Source organism: Petaurus breviceps, unplaced genomic scaffold (assembly GCF_028583685.1).
Source record: "Petaurus breviceps papuanus isolate PSGF00001 unplaced genomic scaffold, PetGlider_PUasm1.0 90842, whole genome shotgun sequence".
NCBI classification, from domain to species: domain Eukaryota; kingdom Metazoa; phylum Chordata; class Mammalia; order Diprotodontia; family Petauridae; genus Petaurus; species Petaurus breviceps.
This window is the reverse complement of record NW_027187358.1, coordinates 14,083,334-14,108,444: the sequence shown is the minus strand read 5'-3', so window position 1 is coordinate 14,108,444 and position 25,111 is coordinate 14,083,334. Positions and strand designations below refer to the sequence as shown.

Genomic DNA, 25,111 nt, shown 5'->3' with positions numbered 1-25,111 from the left:
TCTCTCTCTCTCTCTCTCTCTCTCTCTCTCTCTCTCTCTCTCTCTCCATATATACATATATATATGTATGTATGTATATACACTTAATTAGCCAAGTCTGCTTTTAACTATTTCCACTACTGCTATAGGTACCTTTCTGACCTCCAGTCATTTGCAACCCATTGGACTGTGACCCCCAGTCACCCACAACAGCAACTCACCAAAAATCTTTAGGTGCAAGAGAGGCAAAAGGCCCCAAAACAGAATGTACCACTCAAATACCACAGCCTGACCCTGGACTTCTATATGGCTTAGCCAATTGAAAGCCTCCATGAATGCCTTCCCAGAGTTTTCCTCAACATCATGGTTCAAAACATCACTCTTATTTGTAAAATCTGGGCAAAAACCTCCTTTGCTATAAGTATTTATGACTTTTTTCATCTTATCTGGGTTTACTCACTGTCTGGAAAGATGAATGAGGCTACAGATAGAAAAACTTTTAATTCACCTAATGATAGAATGGTTATCTCCAAAGTAACCCAAATGTAATGGACACTTTCAGTCTGATTTAATAGCATAACATCAAAATTTCAATTGATTTCAATTCAATGAACATTTATTAGGCACTTAACAATGTTCCAGGTACTGTGCTAAGTGCTAAGGATCTAAAATGAAGTGAAAGTCCCTGCCCTCAAGGAACTTACAGTCTAATAAAGGTAAAGTTCTAATAAAGATCTAGAGATGGAAGGGACCTTGAATATTGTCTAGTGCAACCTCTACCCCCTTATTTTACAGAAGAAGATAATGGGACTCATGGAGATTGTGACTTTCCCAGGGTCATACAGACTAATAAGCAGCAGAGCTAAGATTTGAACTCAGAAATTCCATTGCACCACAACACCTGACTCAATTTAGGATTTGTTCGGGGGGACAAAGTAAAAGTAATATTAAAGCTAGCATTTATACAGAGCTTTAAGGTTTGTAAAAAAAATTGTACTTGTTAATTAATTTGACCCTTTCAACAACTCAGAGAGGTAGGTGCTATTATAATCATCCCTGCTTTAAGATGGTAAACTGAGACAGAAAAGTTTGATGACTCCCTCATGGTCACAGCTAGGGAGTATCTGAGGCAGGATTCAAACTCTTATCTTCCTGACTCTAAGCCCTGGGCTCTATCCACTGGGTCACTTAAATGCCCCTGTTAAGTCAAGCTTTCAAGGACACTAAGTCTGGTGGCAATAACATCTATATCTACGTGTACTTTCTATTTGGTGAGGGTTTCTTATTTTCATGATAGATGCCATTTTGTAGCTTGATACTTGTGATTTAAGATCTGTGGGCCCCATATTTTATTTAACCCCATTTTATAAATGACAGATACTTCCAGGGTTGCTAGCAAAGGAAAAACAAAAACAAGTAGTCAATGTTTGTGTCTCCCATTTCCTAATTGTGGATCTTTGTTTTCATGCCCTTTCATTTCTTTGACAAAAGAAAAATGGTGGGCATCAATGTCTACTAGGGCTAATATGTTATTTTTTTAATACAGAGTGATTGGGATTAAAGAGACAAAAGACACTAATCCTTATTAACATGAGTTGAAATAGGAATAAAGAAGGCTCCCTGATTTCCCCATAGAAGAGAAAGATAGTGTATCATGATCACACCCTATATTGGAGATCATCTAATCAGCTCAAACTCATTTTACAAATGAGGGAACTGAAGCCTAAAATGTTAAGTGACTTGTCCAAGCTCACACATATTGAAAGCAGTAGAAGCAGGACTTGTACTCTACTCCGAGTCTTCTGATTCCAAATCAAGAGCTCTTTTCAGTGCGTGATGCTGCCTCCAGTTCAAGTCAGCACAAATATATTAAGTACCTACTATGTACCAGGCACTATGGGGTAAGTGCTGGCAATACAAGAAAGAGCAAAAACCAGAAAATACTCTCAAGGAGGTCACAATCTGATGGAGGAGGAAAACTGCAAACAACTCTGTACAAACAAGTTAGATAAATTAGGGGCAGTCTCGGAAAGACTGAACTCAGAGGGAAGTCCCTAGAATTAAGGGAGATTGGGAAAGGATTCTTGCAGAACGCAGGATTTTAACTGAGACTGAGAGAAATCCAGGGAAACTAAGAAGAGGAGTGAGAAAATTCCAAGCCTGAGGGCAGCCAGTGGAAATGCAAGAAGTTGTAAGGGGAACAGAGTTGTATGAGGGGCAGCAAGGAGACCAGGATCCTTGGAATGTAGAGTACGTGGGCGAGAATAGGGTGTCAAAAAATGAGAAGGTAGAAAGGGGCTTGGTTATGAAATACTTTAAAAGCTAAACAAATTATTTGTTCCTGAAGATAATAGAGAATACTGAAGTTCACTGAATATAAGATTGTGTGTGTGTGTGTGTGTGTGTGTGTGTGACTGTGCATGTGATGTTTGATCCCGAGTTTAAGAAAATCACTTTATAGATTCTGTTAGGCATCAGCGAAAGCTTCATGTAAGAGATGGAGTTTGAATGGAATTTTCAATAATGGAAATTGTTTGGATAGACAAAGATGAGGGCATGAGGTAGAATGGTATAGTGGACAGTAAGCCAGCTTTGGAGTCAGGAAGATTTGGGTTCAAATACTGTATCCCATACATATTAAAATATGTGACTTTAAGAGGAAAAAAGGATGACATTCTAGGTGGGAGGGACACCAAGATAATATATGTAGGTAAGAATGAACATGGCATGGGCCTGTAAGAATGGACTGACTAAAACAAAATATTTGTGTAGATACAGCCTTATTATCATGATTTCCAAACTAACTTCATAAGATTTTAAGAAGCACAGGGACAATATGATACAAACTTGCGAGACTTGTTCCTTTGACCTCCCCAAACTAAGATGTTAGAGATCAGACTTATATATCAACCCCAGCCTTTTGTGGTTTACCCAGGAGACTCAGGAGAGCTTGCCTGGATTTCTGGACCTCTGTACCCTCAGAAGAATATGCTGATTCTGTCCCTTAGTCTGAGAGGTGGTAGTTTGGGTTGGAGATAGCCACATTACCTAATAAAACTCAAGGACTTTATTTAAAAGCGTCTTTTACCTACTTTCAAGTTACATTCAAATGAACAATTTGCAAATCTGTATTGAGGGTGATGATTCTCCCACTGTCATTGGCAGTGGCACTCCAATTTTGACGTTTTTTGCCACTCTTAAAGTGTGTGTGTATGTGTGTGTGTGGCAGAGAGATGGTGGGGGGAACTGATGTTCAAAGTCATCCCATCCGTTAGGCAGGACACATAAAGATCTTAAAATCCCAGCATTTTGCTGTTTTTCCAGAATCACCAGTTTGCTGGGGGGGGAGGGGGGGCTAAGATATGTCAGGCACATCCTTCATTTAGCCTTTTATCTGAACTGTAGGAGTAAACTGGAGGAAAAAAGGTGCATTAGGGTATGGACAGGGTCAGTAAAGAGGGAGTAGGTGAGTAATTTGGGACATGCGGTATCTATCACTTCTCAAAATAACCATGCAGCAAGTGAAAATTAGTGCATGTTATATATATATAATTGCCTCTCTGCTTCATTGCAAATGCATCATTTAAGCATTCATTCTTGTGAGTGATTTGCTCATCATCTTTTCTTCTAGTATGGTTTGTGTTGAAATATAGATATGAGAAAAGTATATTCTTCGTGGAGCTGGGGTGGAGGAAGAAACTGGATTAATTTCAATTCACAAACACCACAGGAACCTAAAATTCCAATTTTCTTTTCACAGCATTAATGAAAACTGGACACTGGAAACAGTCAAATCTTCCCTTTTAAATCTGAGAATATTTTCAAGAGCTGACTAGAATTATAATAACTTTCCAATCCATTATGACACAGTATAGAGCTCTGGCCTAATATAATCATTTTAGACAAAGCTTTTTTTTTTTTCCTAGATGAGGTAGAAACAGAATTTAAAATCGATTACTTTTAGTCTAGTCTATGATAAAACCAGAAAGACTGGTCAAAGAGTCTTAATGAGAAAAAATTCAATAAACACATCTTGCCAATACTTTTGAGAATGGATCATTGCAAGACCAAGGATGCAGCAATTCCTGTTAATAGAATGATATATGTTGACTATTATGCATTTTATGGTCCTTTGTATCATCTCCTGAACTTCCCTCTGAAGCACAGACTCAATTATTTTATGTTTGATCTGTTTCTTCTTTTACTGTTTTATTTTTCAGATTAGCAATCTTTTAAAAACTCCTTCAAGCCTGAAAGCATAAATTCTCTTTAAAAAAGATATATAATGTAAGAAAGAGCTATAAAAGTAGGTTGGGGTCAGATCATGGGAAGAATTTCATGTTAGACTAAGACTTTTATTTATCCAGTAGTCAATGGGGAGCCCTCAAATAATTTTGAGAAGGGGAGTGATATGATCAGAGTTTTGCTTTAGGAAGATTAAACTGGTAGTGGCATGAAGAAAGTGAGTGGGGATTGAAAACAGGAAATGAGATGGAAGACTATAACAATAGCCCAAATACATCATAATGAGAGTCTGAACTAGGGTGGTAGTATAGAATTGAACAGAAGGGGACAGATATGAGAAAGATCAAAGATAAAGAAATGGGAAGACCACTTTTTAACTTACTGGATATGAGGGATTAGGAAGAAGAAGGAATCAGATATGATGAGGGTTTTGAATTTGTTATTGGGAGAATGGGCAATACCTTTAATATAAGAAGGGCGGCTGGCTACAAACGGAATCTTGGGGAATAGCAATGAGTGACTATTTGGAAAAGATGTTAATGGCAACGTGGACATATCATGCCAGAGTACCCTTATTTCTTTGTTTGACTACATTACTTAATTGGCGGATCAGGGTAATGCTGTAGATATCTAGATTTGAGCGTTTTTGATAAAGTCTCCTGTGCTATTCATTTGGAAAATGAAGGAATGTAGGAATGCACACCAGCCAATAGTTTAGTTGGGTATATTTGTAATTGTAATTTATTAAATGGCTAGATATTAAGAGTAGTTATTAATAATCTAATATCAGCTTGGAAGATATCTAGTGGAATACCCCATGAATCTGTGCTTGACCAGGTACTGTTTATTTATTCTATTTTATTATTTATTTTATTTTTATTATCAATGACTTGGATAAAGGGACACATGAATGCTTATCAGATTTGCAGATGATACAAAGCAGGGAGTATATTGCTTATATACTGGGATGATATAGGTAAGACCTAAAAAGTTTCTTGGTAGCTTAGAAAATTGAGCCAATTTAATCAGATAACATTTAATAGGGATAAAACTTAAATTCAAAAATTTATGTTTATGTTGTAAGATGGGAGAGGTCTTACTAGATACAGTTTTGTCATATATACATATTTATGCATGTACAAACATATGTGTATATATGTGTATGTATATACATATCCACATATATGTATATACATATAATGTTTTAGGAAAATTACGGGTATTCTCAATGTGGCAGCCAAGAATGCTAATGGAATCTTAGGATGCCTAAAGGGAGGCATAATATCCTGGAATAAGGAAGGAAGGACTGAAATAATGAATGAAAAGTCATTTGTTAACCACAACATAACAAGCATTGTGCTAAGCACTGTGAATTATAATTATAAAAGCAATGCCTGTTCCTGCCCTCAAGGAGCCCATGTTCTAATAGAAGAACATATGGGGAGTCGTGGAGAGGAAGGAGTATTTTGGATAGGAAAATGACATGGTTAGAGAGTGAAACAATAGGAAAGTAGATGGACCCAGCCTTTCCATTAGCACTGGCATCGTTCAAGAACTTGAAATCAGAGGACATAGTAGGACAGTAGAACATGGTGAGGTAATAACCCAGCAGTAAAAGGAAAGTATGTCTTAAGATACATCTAGATAAAGGGGACCATATGAGGCACTCACCAGTTAGGGTAACAGAATCCCAGAGCTTGAGGGTTGAAAGAGATAAATCTTCCAGGTTATGGTTCCTGGTCCACACAGCATGGTGACTGTTGTATAGATAGTCAATGAGGGTGTTTCACTGTATTCTACCCTGGTTAGATCATATGTGGTGTGATGTATTCTGTCCTAGATGCCTCATTTTAGGAAGGGCATCAACAAATTAATGAACCTACAGAAAATGGCCATAGGGTCCTATAGAGAGAGCTGGAAGGCAGGTTAGAGACCATCTAGTCCAAACCCTTCATTTTTATAGATGAGGAAACTGAGGTCTAGAAAGGTTAAATAACCTTGCCCAGGGTCACAAGGAGCAGAGTTGGGGTTTGAGGCCAGGTCTTTGACTCCAAATCCAGCACTGTTTCTATTTCATCATGCTGGTTGATTAGGACTGTGAAAAACCTCAAGTTTGTGTCCTATAAGTATCAGTTGAGAAGAGAAGACTCAGGGAGATGTGATCATTGTCTTCAACCATTTGAATCATCTAGATTAGAAACTAGGAGCCAGGACTGGCAGTTTGTAACAAAGCAAATTTAGGCTTGCATTTAAGGAAAACTTCCTATGGAGAAGCAGCACAAAGAGCTTACAACTGATGTCTCTTCCACCTTCCAGCTTTTGTGATCCTTGTGAGCATCAGAGACTGGTATAAGGGGTAAGAGATGAGTCAGCATAGGAGAAAGATGTGGCCAGAGATCTAGGGGAAGAACTGAGTGTGCTGCTCATGAAAAATAAACAAAGAAAGGGATGTCTTGGTTATTGTTAAAAGAAGCAAAAAGTTCAATGAAAATAAGGATCAACCAAAAGTTTTTGAATGTAATAACTAAGAAAGTTTTGTGAGGGGCAGGGATAGAGCAGTTTAGGTGATACAGTGGACAAGAACAAAAGTGTAGTTTGGGTAGAAAGCTGGGAAACAGAAACCAGATTCAAAGAAATTGAGGTGTGAGCAGGTAGTGAGGAAGGAAAGGTAATAAGTATAAACTTTACTTAAAAAAATAAGTGTGGCAGTGAAGGGAAAGGGAAACAGATAAATGAGGGAATAGCAGGGTCTTGGAAGATATTTGTGACTTAACATGTTTCTCAGCAGAGGGGAAGGAGTCAGTGGGAGAAAGATTGAAGATGTAAGTGAAAGAGAGGGATAATTGAGTAAGGAACAGGAAGAAGTGGGAGGGGTAGGATTGAGGAAACAAGGAATAATAATAGTTCACACTTATATCGAACTTCACAGTATCTGCCACCACTTAGGCAGGCGTTGCCATGGAGAGCAATGGGGTGAGAGTGATGGGAGCTATCCAGATGAGGTGAATTCAGAGGGAGCTGGAGGAGGGAAGCAGCCATGCATAGGTGTGGGACCAGGCACAAGGTACACACAAGCATTTCCAGAATGTTGGGAGTAGCAAACTTAAAGAACTCTTTGCCAAACTCTTACGTCCATGGTAGGGATTTAGGCCTACCTTCCCTTACAGCTTTGTCTCCCGACAGGGCTTTGCTCATCCTGATTTTGACTGTTTTCATAAGAGGAGTTACAATCAGCCTCTGGCCAATCGGGCCTTTGTTGGCTGTGTCACACAGTGCTTCCAAGAGGAATAGTTTGGCTGTGGTATTAACCTCCTATGCCAAATGAGGAAAGCTCCAGCCACTGCTGTGGAATTCAGACAGGGGCAGGGCCTGGGGAAATAGCACACACAGTCACCATCCACATACTAATGCATTTGATCCATGCAAAGGTGACGTAGGTAGTACAGGTGTTATCCTGAAGGATATAAGATTCAGAAATGTGTTAAGTGAGATCACACAACTGTACAAATAGAACTTAAAAATGTGTCCTCATGTCGGTCATTGTTCTTTCTACTAGACCAGGTGATGTGATTTTTTAACACAGAAGAGTTAGCCTTAGATTTTGGAAAGGAGACTCTTATTTCCTCTGATATAGGAAAGAAAGAAGAAAGGGAAGACTCATGACATCCCATCAGGGATCAGGAAGGAACAGGAAAAGAATTGCATGATTAAGGTGACTGTCTCTGTTAATTAGCAGAAGAAGATGTAGGAGAGGAGAATTAGCATTGGATTTTGGAGTTAGAGGATCTGAGTTTCAATCTCAGTTCTCCTACTTATAGCCTATGACCTCAGGTAGGTCACATGAATTCTCTGGTCCTCAGTTTCCTCATCTGTAAAGTAAGGGGAGGAGATACAATGATTTGTAACATTCCATCCAGCTCTAAAATCTGTGCTGATATACCCTGAGGGGAGGTCACAGCAGCTAATTATGGACTAGATGAAGCAAAACAAAACAAAGGATAGGATTGTTAAGGTAGTAATTTGAATTCTTAAGCAGTTGTCTATCAGCAGCATCTTTTATGCTGGAAGGGAGTCATGGTTTGTCTCGTTTTTTCTTGGTGTTATACAGATCATCTGCAGAGAATTGGCAAAGATTGGTGAGAATATAGAGAAATGCTGAAGTTTCAAGGGACAGAGGTGAGGGAGTTTAGAGTTTATTTGACCTTGGTCTTAGTGAAGCAGGCACTTGAGGGATTTGTAGAGGCTGAAGGGTGTGGACGGGGACTTACAATCATTGTTTAGAAATTAAAAGGGATAGTAGAGGCCATCTGGTTCAATCCCCTTATTTACAGGTGAGGAATCTACACCCAAGGTTATATGACCAGCTAGTGGCAAGCTTGGAACTAGAAGTGGGGGTCTCTTGGCTATACAAAAGTGGCATGAGCTATTTTTGGAGAAACTGCTATACTTCAGACCAATTGAGCTAATCTCTTTCCTCCAAACATACCTTCAATCATCTGTCGCCTAGACCTAGAATGATAATCTATCCCCTTGGACTTATCTCCTCCTATTTACTTGATGAATTCTTACCCAACCCATATGCTACCCCTTACTTGAAGTCTTCCAGGATTTCCCTCACTGGTAATGAACTTCCCCCTCTAACCTCATATAGTACTTTGTTCTCTACTTCTCTAACGTAATTATTATTATGTACTTCTCTAATGTAACGTAGAATATTGTTTGTCATAGTTATTTGTGTGTGTGTTTGTGTGTGTGTGTGTGGGGGGGGGTTTATCTTCTCATTAGATCTTAAACTCCATGAGAGGAAAAGTCACATGTTATCTAAACTTTATAGCTCTCTGGGTTGAGCTTGACCTTATTCAGGCCATTCCCTTGGTAGTTTATGTTCAGCAATGGGACAAAACGGGACCCCTGTTGGTCATCCAAAGGTTAACAAAAAGAGATTTACTTAGCCACAGCAGGGGAAAGATATTCAACAAGGATGGGCATTGGGAATACATCGAGTTTATTCAGCTGAACAAAACCCCCTTGCCTAAGTAACCCAGTATGTTCTCTCACCTAAGCAGCAGAGAACCCCTGAAGGTCCTTGTGGCCATTTTGTAATCATGGAATCAGGAAGGAATGTCAAAAACCTGAACCTTTAACCCCCTGAACCAACCAAGTCTTAAGGATGATTTCAATGCCTACTAGAGAAAAATTAGTCTACCTTGCATGGAGGGATAAGTTAGGATCCCACTCCCATCATACTCTCCCAAAACTCCTGCATACAGTAAGTATTTGATAAATGTTTGTTAAAAGATTGGGGTTATCATTAGAGTTCCAAGCAGGTTCAATAGGGTTTTAGAAGAAATAGAAATGTAAGAAGCTGTGGTCACAGAGAGGAATTTAAAACTCAGAAATTTTGGAGTGTAAGACGTGGGAGGACTGCCAGCAGGTGTTCCACAGCCTTGCTCTAGTGGCACAGCTTCACTCTTGATCTGGGCAGAGAGGAACGAGAAGAAGACAGCTTCAGAGGGGTTAATAATCTTCCTTTATTCTTCTAGTCTAGTCTTCTCAAAGGGGTTGCTGATAATGGGATCACTGACTCCTACAGACTCCTCCCTCTTGCAGGGTCTGGTGAAAGGGGAGGTAACTACCCCTATGTCTTGATGGGGTCGGTCAAGACAAGCACAACATTCTTGTGCACTGTCCTAAATCCCTGCCAGCCTCGATGGGGGCTAGTTGAGGCACACACGGCATTACACCATCATATTCCCCTATGGTTCCCCACTCACCAACATCTTGCCAACTCACTGCACAGTCGCAGTGGATATTTACAATTTTAAGTACAAATATTTATATTATTTATCATTATATAACTGTGCACAAGTGTAGTGGAAATGTTTACAAATCATCAGCCTGGGAATAGACATTGGTTATGGCCATGAATCCTGAGAAATATTAACCAAAAAAAGAATAGCAAAATCTAACTTACACTAAAATCTACCTTACATGCATGGAGGTACAGGAATTTTCAGTGGTGACTAGGTCTGTGGTGTGGCAATGCTTATGGGAAGTTGAAAGAGAATCAAGATGAAGATGGTAGTCAGGTTTGAGGGATTCAAGGAAGAGGGATGTAGTCCCTTTTAAGCTTTGTTCAGGTGGACTCTTGGTTGTGGAGTTTTTAATCTGCTTCTAGCCTCGGAGCAGTCCTCAGATGAGGTATGATCTTTTTCTTATAAAAGGAAGAATGGACTCTGTCACCTGTCAAGAATGGACCCTGTCAAGCTTCCAGGAGCTTAAGATTTAATTCTTTCAATGAAGGAGTCAGAATGTTCCAGAACTAATATTAGAATAGGAAAAATTTCAGCTTCCAAGTCTCCATGGGGAGAGGAATTGATCCATCCCCAAAGTCTTAAGTATTCCTGGCTTTTCTCTCCAAAAGGAGAGTCTTAGTCCAGCGGAAGTGGAGTAAGGTGGGGGGTGTGATAGAATGGGCACGCTTTAGAACAAAGAAAGGTATGCAGGCATTTTATCTGTCTTTGAACCTTGTGTTCTTATTCATCAGGGACAACATCTATCTGATCATAGATGAAAAATTACTAATAATTACCCTTTACTCCTTATGGGAATCCTGTGCCCCCAAACCCATTTTTGAAGGAGGTAAGAAATCTGAGTCTGAAGTGCCTTGATTCTCCATCAGCCCTGAATCATATAGTTTTTCCATGCAAATAAGTGGAAAGGGAAGGGAAACAAAAAAAAAAAATAAATCCAGGTAAACCTGTTTCTAAGCATCACTCCAAATCTGAATTCTTTGTTCTAAATTCCTGCCTTCATAATGTCAATCTGGCTAAGAACAAACCTTTGAGGCTTTGAACTTTACTAGATAATACCCAAACCAACTTAGTGAATATAACCATTTAAAAGAAACCTTTTTTTTTTTCCAAAAAAACTTCTCCATCTATGCTCACTTATGGGGTAACAGCTTCCTAGGAAACCAACCTGGTCCAAGCATCTAACTTGTTTCAGATAGCTTGCACGCGGTAGAAGGCTGTGGAGACAGATAAATGGATCCTAGAAACTTTTCTAAATGCAGAAGCCTAGGGTATACAGATAAGACTGAGTGCAGCTCTTGTTAGAAGTCCTTTAGAGTTGGGGGTTGTATCCATGAATATCTTTAAGTCATTAATTGAGTCGATCTGAAGATTCCTCTCTCCTCTGGCCGTAGGGGCTAGATCTATCGATGCTATATCAGAGATCATTGGAGTTAAAAAGGTCAGGAAGCTGTGAAATCAGAGTATTGTAAGGAACCATAATGGAGAATGTTGTAGTCATTGAGAATCGTGGAGGAAGATATGGTAAAAGGAGTACGAAGAGGGGCGGCTAGGTGGCGCAATGAATAGAGCACCCGGCCTGGTGTCAGGAGGACCTGAGTTCAAATTCGACCTCAATCACTTAACACAAAACTAGCAGTGTGACTTTGGGCAAGTCCCTTAACCCCATTTGCCCAGCTTTCCCCCTTCCAAAAAAAAAAAAAGGAGTACTAAGGTCCAGGACCAAAGGATTCAGCATCTGAAAGATTTAACTAGAGGAGAAGGATCATAGTATTTCCTCTAGTGTAATAAAAATTAATTTGACAATTATCTATATTCAAAAACTAGCTTTCACGGACCCCAATTGTTATTTTATGTGTAGGTGATCTCCTAAGCAGATTTCACTATAAAATTATAGGATTAGACTACATGGTATCTAAGGTTCCTTCTGCCAATTAAACCCATGGACCTAAGACTATTTATTCTGTTTGCACGTAATGAGGCTGTTACCAAGTATAATTATAGTCAACTTTTGCACACTTAGGGACAAATAGCTTATTTATGGATTTTCTACTGCCTTGCTTTTATTTCTTATTTTATTCATCTCCACAAAAGTGTATTAGTTTATATAATCATAGAATTTTCAGGCTGAAAAGACACCATAATGTAGTAAAAAGGGAATCGACGTGGTTTCAGAGAACCTGGGTTTGAGACCTAGCTCTGCCATTTATTATTAGTCTCATTTTAAAGATAAAGAAACAATTTTCTCTCCTGTAAACCAGGAATGTTAATATTTGCATTATCTTACGTGGTTGTACAGAAAGTACATGGTAAAGCATGAAGTGCTTAGATGAGTGTGAGACATTACTAATATGAGGGGCGCTGAAAACAGAGAGGTCAAGTAACTTCCCTAAGACTACACAGTTAGAAAGTGACTGGCTTGGGATCAAGTTACCTCACACAATGTGACAACTATGTGCAAAACTGACTAGACCCTGCTGAAGTGTGGGGAGAAATTTGGGCTATTTAACATTTTAGCCACTTCTCCATTCATTTTCCACCATAGGTGGGCCAAGAAAAGGGAAAGCATTTAAAACTCAAATTCAACCCATTTCTCCAAGTGTTAGTGACCCCACCTTTCTGTCTCCTCTGCTTACAGTCTTCCAGAAAGGTGGAGTGTGGAGAATTGAAATTATTAAATTAAATTAGAGGCATCTAGGTGCCACAGTGGAAAGACATTGAACCTGGAGCCCAGCTGACCAAATCCTCTAGCTTCAGACGCTTAATAGCTGTGTGGCCCTGGGCAAGTCACTTAACCTATGTCTGCTTCAGTTTCCTCATTTGTAAAATGGGGATAATAATAAGACATACCTCCCAGGAGTGCTGTAAGGATAAAACAAGATAATAATTTGTAAAATGCCTTGCAAATATTAAAGCACTGTATAAATCCTAACTGCCATTATTTTTATTATTATTCATATTCAATAGGGATTACATGTGAATTTCAGTTTTTCAAGTAAGCCCTGTTCCCCTTGGTAAGGAACGAGTAGGAGTTGACTGTATTTGTCTTTATACAAAATACTTATTTTTGTAAATGATAGGGCACTAGTGATTGGGAAATAATTTACAAAATTAATTTCCTATTTTTCAATCAGAAGCTAAGTGCTTTGCTGTGGCCTAGAGAAGACACTGTTTATCTGTTAACCATTTCAGCAGACCACAAGCACTACAGGTCCTGCCAGACGGGCCAGGCTTCTAGTAATAGGCCTGTTATTGGACTGTATCTGCTGTCTGAGGACTAGCCTAGTGTCGAGCTCCAGGAAATCAAGGGCAGCAGGTGCCAGTAATTAGGGAAAGCTTTGGGACAAAGAGAGGGAGGGTAATGAGTTTGGGGGAAAGGAGGGCAGCAGAAGTGTGGATGTTCAAGGCAGAAGAGAAGTGGATCAGTTCATGACCATCACATTATATTCAATATTAAAAGCTGAGGTTGTTAACCTGGAGTCCAGGGACCTCCAAAACAACTGTGGATAGATCTCAAAGGGCCCGAGAACTCAAGGGGGAAATTTACATCTTGAACTCAGTACAGTTTATTTCCTTTGTGGTCTTATGTAGTTTAATTTATGCATTTTAAAATACTATCCAGAGCAGGTGCTCAAAGGTTTCACCAGACTGCCAGAGAGATCCATGGCACCCCCAGAAAGGTTTAGAATTCTTCCCACTCTCCACCCTTACTCTAAAGGCAGTCTGGCCTAGACACTCAAACCAAATGATTCTCCCAAAGTGTGAAGAGCTACCATGGAATTAGTTTGTCCACAGTTGAGCTGCCCCATGGAGTGGAGACCTCTGTGCTGTGCCCCTGGCTTGCCACAGTGTCCACTGTCCTTCTGGATACACACAGATTCAGCCATCCCCACAGAGCAGTGGGTCCATATTCTTCGTTCTTTGGGGTGGTTTCTCATATTGTTGGCTGCACAATGATGAATTTCTCCATATGTAGGCTACCTACTTTACCCATGAGTTGCACACCAATGATATCACAGAGCCTTGAATATTGAAATAAAAGTCGAATTTACGCTGACTTGCACTTTTGTTTGCCCATCAGGAGGAGCACTGTTCAGAGCTTGAATCTGGCTACTTCTTTTCTAGCTTAAAAGGGTTCATAGCAGTGCCTCAGAGGGGGTCCCTAGAATTGAATAAGGCTTGCTTATCTCTGTCTTTTTTCATACCTGGTCAAAAATCGTGAATGCCTAGTGCTGGTCTATACTCTGAGCCTTAGCCATGGCTCTTCTCTTCTGGCTTCACATCTCCAGTACACAGTGCCTGGCATTGTGCTTAAATGTTTATTGAACACTGACTTGGCAGAATGAACTATGCCCTGGGATTATAGGACACTTAGAAGCTCTCTACTCTTCAAGGTTCCTCACACCTGTACTATAGTCTCAGAAAAAATGATTTGACTTTGGGTTCCTTAATAAGTATTATTGCCATTGCCACTAATCAAGAAAATAGAGACTGATTTAGTGATTTAGTACAGATCTGGTTGAGTGGTTTTGGACCAGCACGTAGCACCTTTGAATGAAGCTATCGTATTATGCCTCTTCATAAAGTGATAGAGGCTCTCCAAACTTCACTCAGGCCCAAAGCCATGTTCCCATGGGCTGAAGTGATTATTTGTGGCTCCTCCTTATAAACCAGGGAGGAAGGAAACAACTTTTAATGTGGGTGGAATATGTTCTCGTTCTGAGTTGAAGAGATAAATAATGTTCTTTAATCTATTTTGTCCTACTTAATTTTTTTTTGAATTAGCATACTTAGAACTTTCTCCCAATTATGATAGTGATTTCTGTATTTTTTTTTGTGGAGGGGGAAAGGGCAAGTGTCTGAAACTGTGATTTTTTTAAAATGGGAAACTCCGGGTGAGCAAACTCCCTCTGCCATTGCTGACAGGCAAGTGTTTTGTTCATTCCTACAGAATTCCTCATGTGGTTAAGAGAGGTTAAGAGAGTACCCAGTGTCATACAGCCAGTGTAAGTTAGAGGCAGAACTCAAAAACTCAGGTCTTGCCGAATCTCTATCATCGAGTCCCTCTCAGGTTCCCTGGTATTGTATTATTTATCCAAAACAGAGAAGAAAACACATACACAAATTCAACAGCACATACCAAGTCCCTGACCCCCAGAGTAGTCTTAGGGCCACAGTCAATTGGAGATGGATGTATTCTCATTCGTTCTGCCTAAGAAGAATTCCTAGACTCTCCAAGTCTGGACCCAGCTCTACAGAGACATCGCAGAAGTATACTTTGAACCAAGTGGCCCCAGGAAAGATCCACATGGCTAAATTGTGGGAGCCCCTGAATCCCAAGAGAAGGGGGAGGAATTCCTGAGCAGTGCTAGACATAGGTTGCTTCTCTGGTAACCACAAATATAAAACTTTTAGGATCTAGCCTTATAGGGGAGAGGTCAGGCAAACTCCTACCTGCAGACTGTGTACGCTTCCAGCTGAAAATGTTTTTTTTTCTTTACATTTTAAAATGATGTTTTATTGTACTTGATAATATAAAAGCCATTCTTAGCTCATAGGCTGTATGAAAACAGGTATGGGGCAGGATTTGGTAAAGTTTGCTGATCCCTGTTCTGGAGAGGGGGAAGGTCTAGGGCAGTGCCAATGTTTGAATTGCTTCTCTAATAACATCCAAGAATGCAAATTGGGACCCAACCTTCTAGGGAGAAAAAGGGCAGTTTTTACACAATTGCCAGTCTTTTGTGAAGAGGAGAATCATTCACGGGACCATATGAATGAAAGGCAACAATTTCCTGAGGCATGATGTAGGGAAGCAAGATTTTTAGACTTTTCCCTCTGCCATTACTGGAATTATTGGGACATTGAAGGTCTGATGGAACAGTTTCCTCTCTAATAATCCCAACTCTATTTTTCTTCTGAAGAAAATTTAAATCACAAAGTGGGCCTATGATTCTGGGGAATTGTGTATACCATGGGATGGGGGAACAAGGAAGGTATGGAGGTAAGACTCATCAGAGAGGGAAAAACAGTGTATTTATTGTCTATGAACCACTGGGAGTCCTTTTTGTGTTTTCTCATTTTCCATGGGGTGAAATAAAGGGTGTCCTGTATGGGATTGTTACCTTGGTTGCTTTTATAGAGATGAGGACCCATTTATCCTCATCTGTGGAGACCTAAACATGAGCTATATTTGAAACATACTCCAAGATTTCCCACAGGTAAATCTAGGGTGAGGAAAAATAAGACAAAAGGGATGATTTGGTATGACTGACCCCTAGATTGAAGCTACTTCATGTCAGTCTCAAGGTTGGGCTGCTGGGCCACTGGGCACTTTTTATATCACGTCAGGCTCCAATCACTCAGCACTTTCATATTAAAAACACTTCTGATCCTTGAATAAAACATTTAGGAAGCAAACTAGCATTTAAACTGTAAGAGTGAAGAATAAACAGAAAGCGACTTCATGAATTGGTGAGGGATTATAAGTAATTAAATATGTCCATAGACCAAAAATAACTCTTGGACTAGTCATTAAACATTTAATTTCAATTGAGACAAGAAATTCAAGGAAAATGTTTTAAAAACTAGCTTTTGTTCCTTTGTTTTAGTCTTCCAAAAATAAAACTATCAAATAAACATTATTTAAATGCTTCAGGTATGTATAGTTTGCTGAGAGATGTTTTTACTTGCATGTATAGCATAAAGTCACATTTAGTCTGTGAGGAAGGATAAGGAAGATAGTTTTCCTGGTCCCATCAGGTATTTAACTGATTTTAAGGTATCTTTTTGGTCTTTTCAAAACAAAATGTAAATTGTTGCTAGCTTTTCCTCTCTATTTTTCTTTTCTCCTCATCTACACCTCTCTTTGAATGCAAACGTCTATTAGGAAAATAGATCAGAAAATACATGAGCAGACAATAGCTAAGCCAGATTTTTGCATTGCTAAAATATATATCCAAAAAAGCATTAAAAGCATTTATCCAAAAACAGTAAACCTATTTTATAAAGTCTCTACTATCTTCCCATGTAGGAAAATGTATCATCAAAATGGTATATGTCTACTTTCAGGGAAAGGGTTACAGCCTCACCTCCATCCCACCCTCACTCCCTTTTCCTCTGACAGATTAGCTAAGTGAGAAAAAAAAATGTGAAAAAGTGATTTAAATTAAAGTATTCCAGCAAGTGGAAAAATAATTTAGGTAACATTTAAATATAAAGTTCCTTGTTTCAGTGCTCATCAAAGACTGTCCTGGGGAATGAGCAAGGGGAAGAGTTGTTGTCATTTAGTGAAAGTTAACAGTGAGGCTAATTGACAGAATTTGGCAAAGATGTCTATTTGAAAGAAGAGCAGCCTTTCGTCTGTCAGGCACTGACAGGGTTTCTTCAGGCTAGTGTATTCTTTCTTGAGAGGAAATTAATTTCCTGTAATCAAATACAGTGGATTACAGCCTTTGTCTCATTCTGCCTTGGCCACAGAAGCAATTGTAGGTTTATTCAGCATCATTACATTGTCTTTTGTAAGAAAGCACTGACATCTTTAACACAAAAGTGTGTTCCCTTAGTTCATTTTTGGATGGCCAAGAGATAATGCCGATTCCTGCTTGGAGACAGGGTCTTCTTGCTTTGTAAGTGAATGTGCCCCAGAAAGCTTATTTTTGCAGTAGGAAAAAAATCAACAAACCAACCCACCCATATTACTATAGAATGATATGTATACCATACTATTTGGAAAAGAAATCACCCACTTTTATATGTATCTGCTTGGGAGGCTATGATGCTAAGAAATGATAAGTGAGGGTTATATAGGAAAATGGGAAAAGGGAAAATTATAGCTACTAATTAGAAACTGAAGAAGAAAAGGTTCATTTTTAGTGTTTTTGAGCTCTTTCAAGAATTTAATTTCATAATCAAAGCATCAAAATGAGTTTTAAATATGTATTCTTTATCTATTGTTACATATTTTAATTCTTTGTCTATGGAATAACATCTTTGATTATAAACTCCATGAGGACAGGGATCATGCCTCATTTATATTTTGTGTCCCCAATACCTAACATAATACTCTGTACTTAGTAATCATTTAATGCATATTTTCAAATTGTTGAATCATCTTGGAATCATACAATTTAAGAAATGTATAGGTCATGTTTTAAAAGTGGGAGTGTAATTCCATTGATTTAGTTGCAAGTGTAGTTTTTATAAGGCATTGTGTGTGCATGTATGTAGACACATATGTGTGCATACATGTATGTTGTAGAGGAGAGACGTTGCAGGAAGATGGCAGAAAGATGGAAGAGTAGTTGAGTGAGAGGTAATTGTTGAGGCAAGATTTATATCTCTCCATCCTCTCTTCCTGAAAAACTAATTATCAGAATTATAAGAGAAGAAAGATTTTAGTATTTCTAATAAGCAGATTTTTAAAAATACGACATAGGGTCCTCAGAAAAAAGGTATACCTGGCTTCTAAGCCTGGAAATGAGACTTGCTAAAATCATAGAATATTAGAGTTGGACGAGACCTCACAGAGTATCTAGTTCTAGTCAATCCCTTCATTTTATAATGACTTGGCCAAAGTCATGCAGCAAGAGGCTGAAACGTGAACTGTACTGGAATTTTTGATTCCCAAATCAGTAGTTTTTACTACTACTACTACTACTACTACTACTACTACTACTACTACTACTACTACTATTACTGCTACTACGACTACTACTACCACCACTACAACTTATCATCACCATCATCATAACCACCATTTCTATAACATTAAAGTTTGCAAAATGCTTTTCACGTTATGTCATTGTGTCCTCACAATATCATTGTGAGGCAGATACTGTTTTTATTTATCCCCATTTTACATATGTGAAAACTGATGCTGAGAAAGGTTAAATAATTTGCCTAGGGTCATATAGCTAACAAGCGTCTGAGACAGGATTTCAATTCTGGTTTTACTAACTTTAAGTCTAAGATTCTTTCCTTTATACCATCTAGATGTCCCTTTGACCATATTATACAATCTCACTTATTATTTAAGGAAGAGAAGTTTATTTTGCCTCTTGGGGCTTCAGCTTCTTTTTTTATCTGTAAAATTTTTAAAAAATTATTTTCTCTTAGATTCCTTCTCTACTCAAAAATCCTATGACTTTTAGCTCCTAACTGGGTCCTTTAACATATTCATTTACCACTTGAAGCCCTATGGTACCTTAACATGTATTTCATTAAGTATGCTTCCCATGCTGGAAGTTCCTAGCTTATACTCAATAAGTAATCTATTAGTTTCACCTGGATCATTTTTTAGCCAATTGGTCTGTGGGAGATTTGTATTGGTCTAGAATACTTTTTAAAATATTGATTTAAAGAACTGACTCCTCCCTATCCTTCTTCTTCCACCCTTAAATCCAAGTCCTATCCTCTCATTGAGGTTATGAAAGATGGAATTATTCCTAGTAGAAAATGTATGCATTTTAGGGGTTGACATTCTCGTTTGCCATGGGTAGTACTAACCTTGGTGGTTGATTCAGCCCTTTGTTTCTCATTGTTGCTCTTCACAAATGTCTTTAGGCCTAATTTTTTTTGAGAATTATTTATTGTAGAGAATGTGCTCTCCTTCAAAGTTTTGCCCTCAGAATTTAAAATAAATGGATATAACTTTCAAGTCAAGAAGGCAATGGTATGTTTTGCACGTTGTAAAGATAAGTGACTAAAATTACATTTTAAAATGTATGCAATTAGAGTTTCTCAAATGCACAGATTAGCTTATTGTTCAGTACTTCACACACTGCATCCCTCCTCTGGTATAGAAACTAATGTTTTTAAAAACAAACTTATGCAAACCTGCAGTGATTCAAGAATCCTTAAATACAACCAGAAGGACAAGGCAAAAAGTCTTCAGAACAGATACTTAATAAATAAAGTGTTTATTAATACTTAATAAATAGTTGTTGAAGGAATGCATACATGAATATGTTTAATCTTCATTTAATAATAATTTTTTTGCATTTCTTCTTCATTTTGGGTTTTTTCTCCCCGCCCCATCTATTAAATTATTTTTAGTTTTCAACATTCACTTCCATAAGCTTTAAATTTTCTCTCTCTCCTGTACAAGACAGCTTGCAATCTGATATGGGTTCTACACTTACATTCCTATTAAATACATTTTTACATTAGTCATGTTGCATAGAAGAATTATAACCAATGGGGGATACCATTAGAAAGAAAGAAAAAACAAAATAAAACAAAACAGAAAATAGTCTGCTTCATTCTGCATTCCAACTCTAGTTCTTTGAATGTGAATGGCATTTTCCATCATGTGTCCTTTGGAATTGTTTTAGGTCCTTGTGTTGCTGCGAAGGGCTAAGTCTATCAGTCAGTCCTCTTGATAATCATTTTTAAGCATCTGATATGCATACTGCTCCATCCTAAGTTCTGGAGGAGGTATAAAATTTATTAGAAACATGGTCCTTTATGGAGAGTCTAGTGAGAGTCTATTATAATAGGGGAATAAAACATAGACATAGCTGAAGTATGCTGTATTATATGTAAAATCCATTAAAAAGGTAGAAATAACAAACTGTTATATAAGGCTTATGGGGGAAATGGTTAGTAATAGGCAGATCAGTATAGGCTTCAAAGCAAAAGATGTCATTTGAATTAGACTTTAAAAGATGAGCTCAGGTCACGGATTCCATAACTTTTGGCCTGAATGAGTCACTCTGTTTTTCAAAATGATCTCCTTTGGTACTTGTGAGGAGCCTTACCATTTTCATTCATGTATTTTTCATTTTCATTATGAATCGGCAACATCAATTCAATGGATCAGGATTTTTTTTTGCACTAGCAAAATTGAGTTTACTTGAGGATGTACTTTTAGCACTCCATTAATATAATTAATATACATGCAAAAAAAAAAAGCATGGCAGCAAATCTCTCCCTGAGTATTTTCAATTCACATCTCCTACTCTTTGATGACCAAGAGGCACTGGGTCTGCTACATTTAGCAGCATTGCACTTTCCCTAAACCAGTAAATGCTATTCCATTAAGGACAAAAACGAATGCTCAGTGTTAATTTCGTTCTTTGATCGTCAGCAAACTCAGTACTCACCTCTTTCTTCTTGTCATCCCTTTCCCTACAGCCAACCCGACCAGAGCAGGTGGGAGAGACTACTCGGGCTCTGCAGAAGTGATCCGAGAATCCAGCAGCACGACAGGCATGGTCGTTGGGATTGTAGCCGCCGCAGCCCTGTGTATCCTCATCCTCCTTTACGCCATGTACAAGTACAGGAACCGAGATGAAGGTTCATACCATGTAGATGAGAGTCGAAACTACATCAGTAATTCAGCACAGTCCAACGGGGCGGTCGTGAAGGAGAAACAGCCTAACAGTGCTAAAAGTTCCAACAAAAACAAGAAAAACAAGGATAAAGAGTATTATGTCTGATCCTGACATCCCAAAAGGACACTTGTATAGAAATAGTCTTCATTTTATCTGAGACATAATACAAACTTATTTACTTTCCTTTTTACGAAGCACATACAAAAGAAGACAGGGAATGCAATGAGGAAGGAAAGACTTTTTAAAAACAAGTATCTCATGCTCTTCTTTCTCCAGAAAGCAGGGGCTGATAAATTCCCTAACATCCACAGTGTTTTCATTTACTCTGCCTGTCTTTATGTTGCTGGAACATTTCTAAAAGACAGTGATGACCCCACGCATTCATAAAGCAAAGGAGTATTATTACATCAAGGCACAATACAAAAAAACAAAACAAAACAAAATTAAAAAAAAAAAGAAGCTACCTATGATTCTGGATTTAGCCAAAGTGCTAGCGCTTTCTTGAGAAGGGAGTCTTATTGCCAGAGAAGACTCTGCCATTCGGTCTGACTCAACATGCAAACCTTAAAGAGTTTGCTGTCTCGTGCACCAGGAGCAGTGATTGGAGCTTGCATTGGAGATGAAGTGCTGGCTTTTTTGAAGACTTGTGTTAGAACACTTTCAAAAAGCCCCTTTCTGGTTGTAAGGGAAAAAAAGTATGGAGGCCTTATTTTCCAGTATGTGAAATATAAGGCACATTTTCACACTAAAATTCAAACAAAACAAAAACAAGAGGGCATAGATGCAATCATTTGGGAAATTTTCATGCACGCTTAATATGTTATTACATATGTTTATATAAAACACATCTATGTGTGCTTTCTGGACTGTGATAAGTGATGTTTTATAGCCTGTTGTATAGACAATGCAATCTATATCTCTGCTCTTCAGCCATTTTTGGTCGATTCAATGTTATAAGTGTTGCTAGGTATAGAGAGTTTTATGACATCTGGAGCACCAAACCTATTTCAGTTTTTTGCTGCCATTATAAATTGCCACGATTTTTTTCTTTTTCTTCTTTTTTTAAAAAGAAATTTTACAGTGTAGTGATTATTCTAAGGGGGATATGTATGAATGTATATACAAAGAGTCAGCTAATTTTTTTCTTACTTGTACAGCTTCTATTCTGTTGCAAATGAGTTTTAGTAGTTTGTATGAGAGATGTGGATTAGAAGGCAAAATACATACATATATAGTATATATCTCTTGTAATTGTCCTCTCTCCCCTATTCTATACCTCCCAAATCTGTTATTAACATTGGAATCAGTCAAATTTTGATGGTAGACCCAAACATTGATAAATTACTCAGCATTTACTAACAGTCGGAAATGGGAGGGGTGGGTAGATGGGCTGATCAAGGTGTTGTTGCTGAATGGTGTGGTTTGGCTTCATTAAAATTTTGCTCCCAGGAAATTCTGAAAAAAATTGTAGTCCCTTACTAATCTGAAACCTATCACACAGCATTTCACTAGTGGACTGTTCCTGCAGGTGAGAATCATTGTGGGGGCAGGTAACAGAAGCAAAAATGATTTATCTCTATCTTAACCCTGGCTGCTGCAATTGAAAACTTTCGTTTCTAATTTTAAAAAAAGATATATATTCTCTGAACTCGAAGTGCATGTTAAAGATTTTTGAAAAGTGGGCACTTTTTTCCTATAAGAAAGTATTTTAAACAACTTTGAATTATGTATTACTAAATATCCTAAAAGATCATATATTAGTTGACCATTAAGACTATGTTTTAAAATAACTTTTAAAATTATGCTCATGTCATTAATAAACATTTTATTACTTTAACCCATATTAAGTATTAGAATGGTATAGATTATACACAAGGCTTTTTTTATATTATTCAGTGAAGATCACAGCAATAAATCATTGATTATAATACGGTAATGCAAAGAATATTATTGGGCTGAAAAGAGGTACTTCATTAGAACTCAATTGCATTACTTGAATGCTTCCTGGAAGAAATATGGATATTTGAGTTTTACAAAACAGGAACATGATTTTAAAAATTAGCTTTAAATAGGGGCAACAATGAAGCATAGTATCATGGGTGTTTCTTGTTCTTGCTGATGAAGAAGGCTGAGTAGTGGCATAGGTATACCTCTCAAACACATAACGCCTTTACCATGTTTAATTGGCATACATAATATTGGAAATGAGCTATCGCTTTTACCAGCAGTGTTAGGTGGAGAGATCTTTTGGTTGGGAAATAATTCCTAAGATTTTGATAATAGATTGAGGCATGAAATTAAATCTGAAATATCCATTAATTTTTCTTTAAAAAGCCTGCCAACCAATGGAATTCCCAAATTATTACATTTGTCATTCACCCTTACTCAGGGAAAGCCAATGAAATAGGAAGGTAAATATTAACCTAAGTAGTTTACAGCCTGAGGGTTTAAAAAATATGTTGCTCTTCCATAGAAAGTCCTGAACCTGAAATATTTCCCATTCAAAACTGATTTTGCAATTTAATCAGAATAGATTGCCTATGATGATTGTAAGGTGGTGCAAGAGCAGGGGCAGGAATTGGGGCTGATTAGAAGGTGTCTTTTCAGTGATATTTGATCAGAATTTCTTTCCATAAAATTACAAATTCAATGTTATACAATAAATCCAGCAAGGTGTACTCCTGATATTGTTAGCAAACATAAAATTTCACATTATTTCTTAGTTTTCTTCTCAATACAAAAAAAGGGAAAAAAGCATAACTATCTACATAATACCAGAAGTACCAGGGTTCCACGTGTAGCCTTTGCTATTATTTTATCGTTTCAAACTACCTGACATCAATTTGGTTACATCTCAAGCCTGTAATTTGTCTGATTGAGGAGGCTTCTTTTCTATTCATGTAATATGTTGCCTTTTTTAAACAGAACACTAAAATAATGTGTGAGATGGGCCATCTCCAAATCATCAAAGAGGCCAGATGCCCCTATCCTTCTAGTGCTTTGTGTGATTAGATATCTAAGGGTTTTTTTTTCTGTTGCAAGGCCAATTTATCCATTATTGGAAATGCTAAGCAAGTGGAATTTACTGTTTTGTTAATAAAATGTTTCTTAATACAATGTTGGACTTGGATTTTTTAAAACTTGTATATATCACCTCGTATATATCACATTTAAGAAAAAAATGACGAAGATCAAGGAAAGAGGGGAAATGAGAGTTGCTTATAGATAAACAGTAAAGGTTGTGGGAGCTGCTTCTCTGGAGGTGTATGGCTATGAAAAGTTATAGTTGCAAAGGGAATATCTTATATTTTTCCATTTTTATGGATTAAAAACTACAAATCTAAAAAAAGGTGTTTGACAGAGTTATATGGAGGGCTGAGTTTTATAAAAGCATTCTCCTGTACTTTCACTTGGGCCTTTGATTTAAGGACAAGCTTATTTGAGTAATTTTTTTTTAATCAAGCTTAAAGAAAAAAATTCTCTATTACCTAAATTAGCTTAAATGTTTCATGAACACACAAATTCATTCCCCTTTCACCTTTTTTAATATTTTTTTCCTCACAAAAGCTGAATGACCTTTGGGAAATTACATGTCAACCAAGTTGTAGTTTTAAGTGCATAGTACCCTATAATTTATCATTCTTTCAGACTAGCAAACTGACAACTATTAGAAAAAAACTAGACCAGTAAAAACAATTTGCTCAGACTCTGAAATATTAAGTTTGTACTTTTTCTCTTTAA

General features: G+C 37.8%; 1 protein-coding gene across 17 annotated transcripts in view; it reads left to right on the top strand.

Annotated features, from left to right (window-relative positions):
* Positions 1-24,487, top strand: part of NRXN1 (neurexin 1) — a 1,464,789-nt gene extending 1,440,302 nt beyond the window's left edge. For all 17 annotated transcript variants that reach the window (XM_069071685.1, XM_069071684.1, XM_069071683.1 and 14 more), the window contains one exon: positions 21,171-24,487. In XM_069071685.1, the coding sequence (XP_068927786.1) occupies positions 21,171-21,475 (305 nt within the window). In that variant the 3' untranslated portion in view covers positions 21,476-24,487. The remainder of the gene's footprint in view (positions 1-21,170) is intronic.
* Positions 24,488-25,111: the final 624 nt, after the last annotated feature.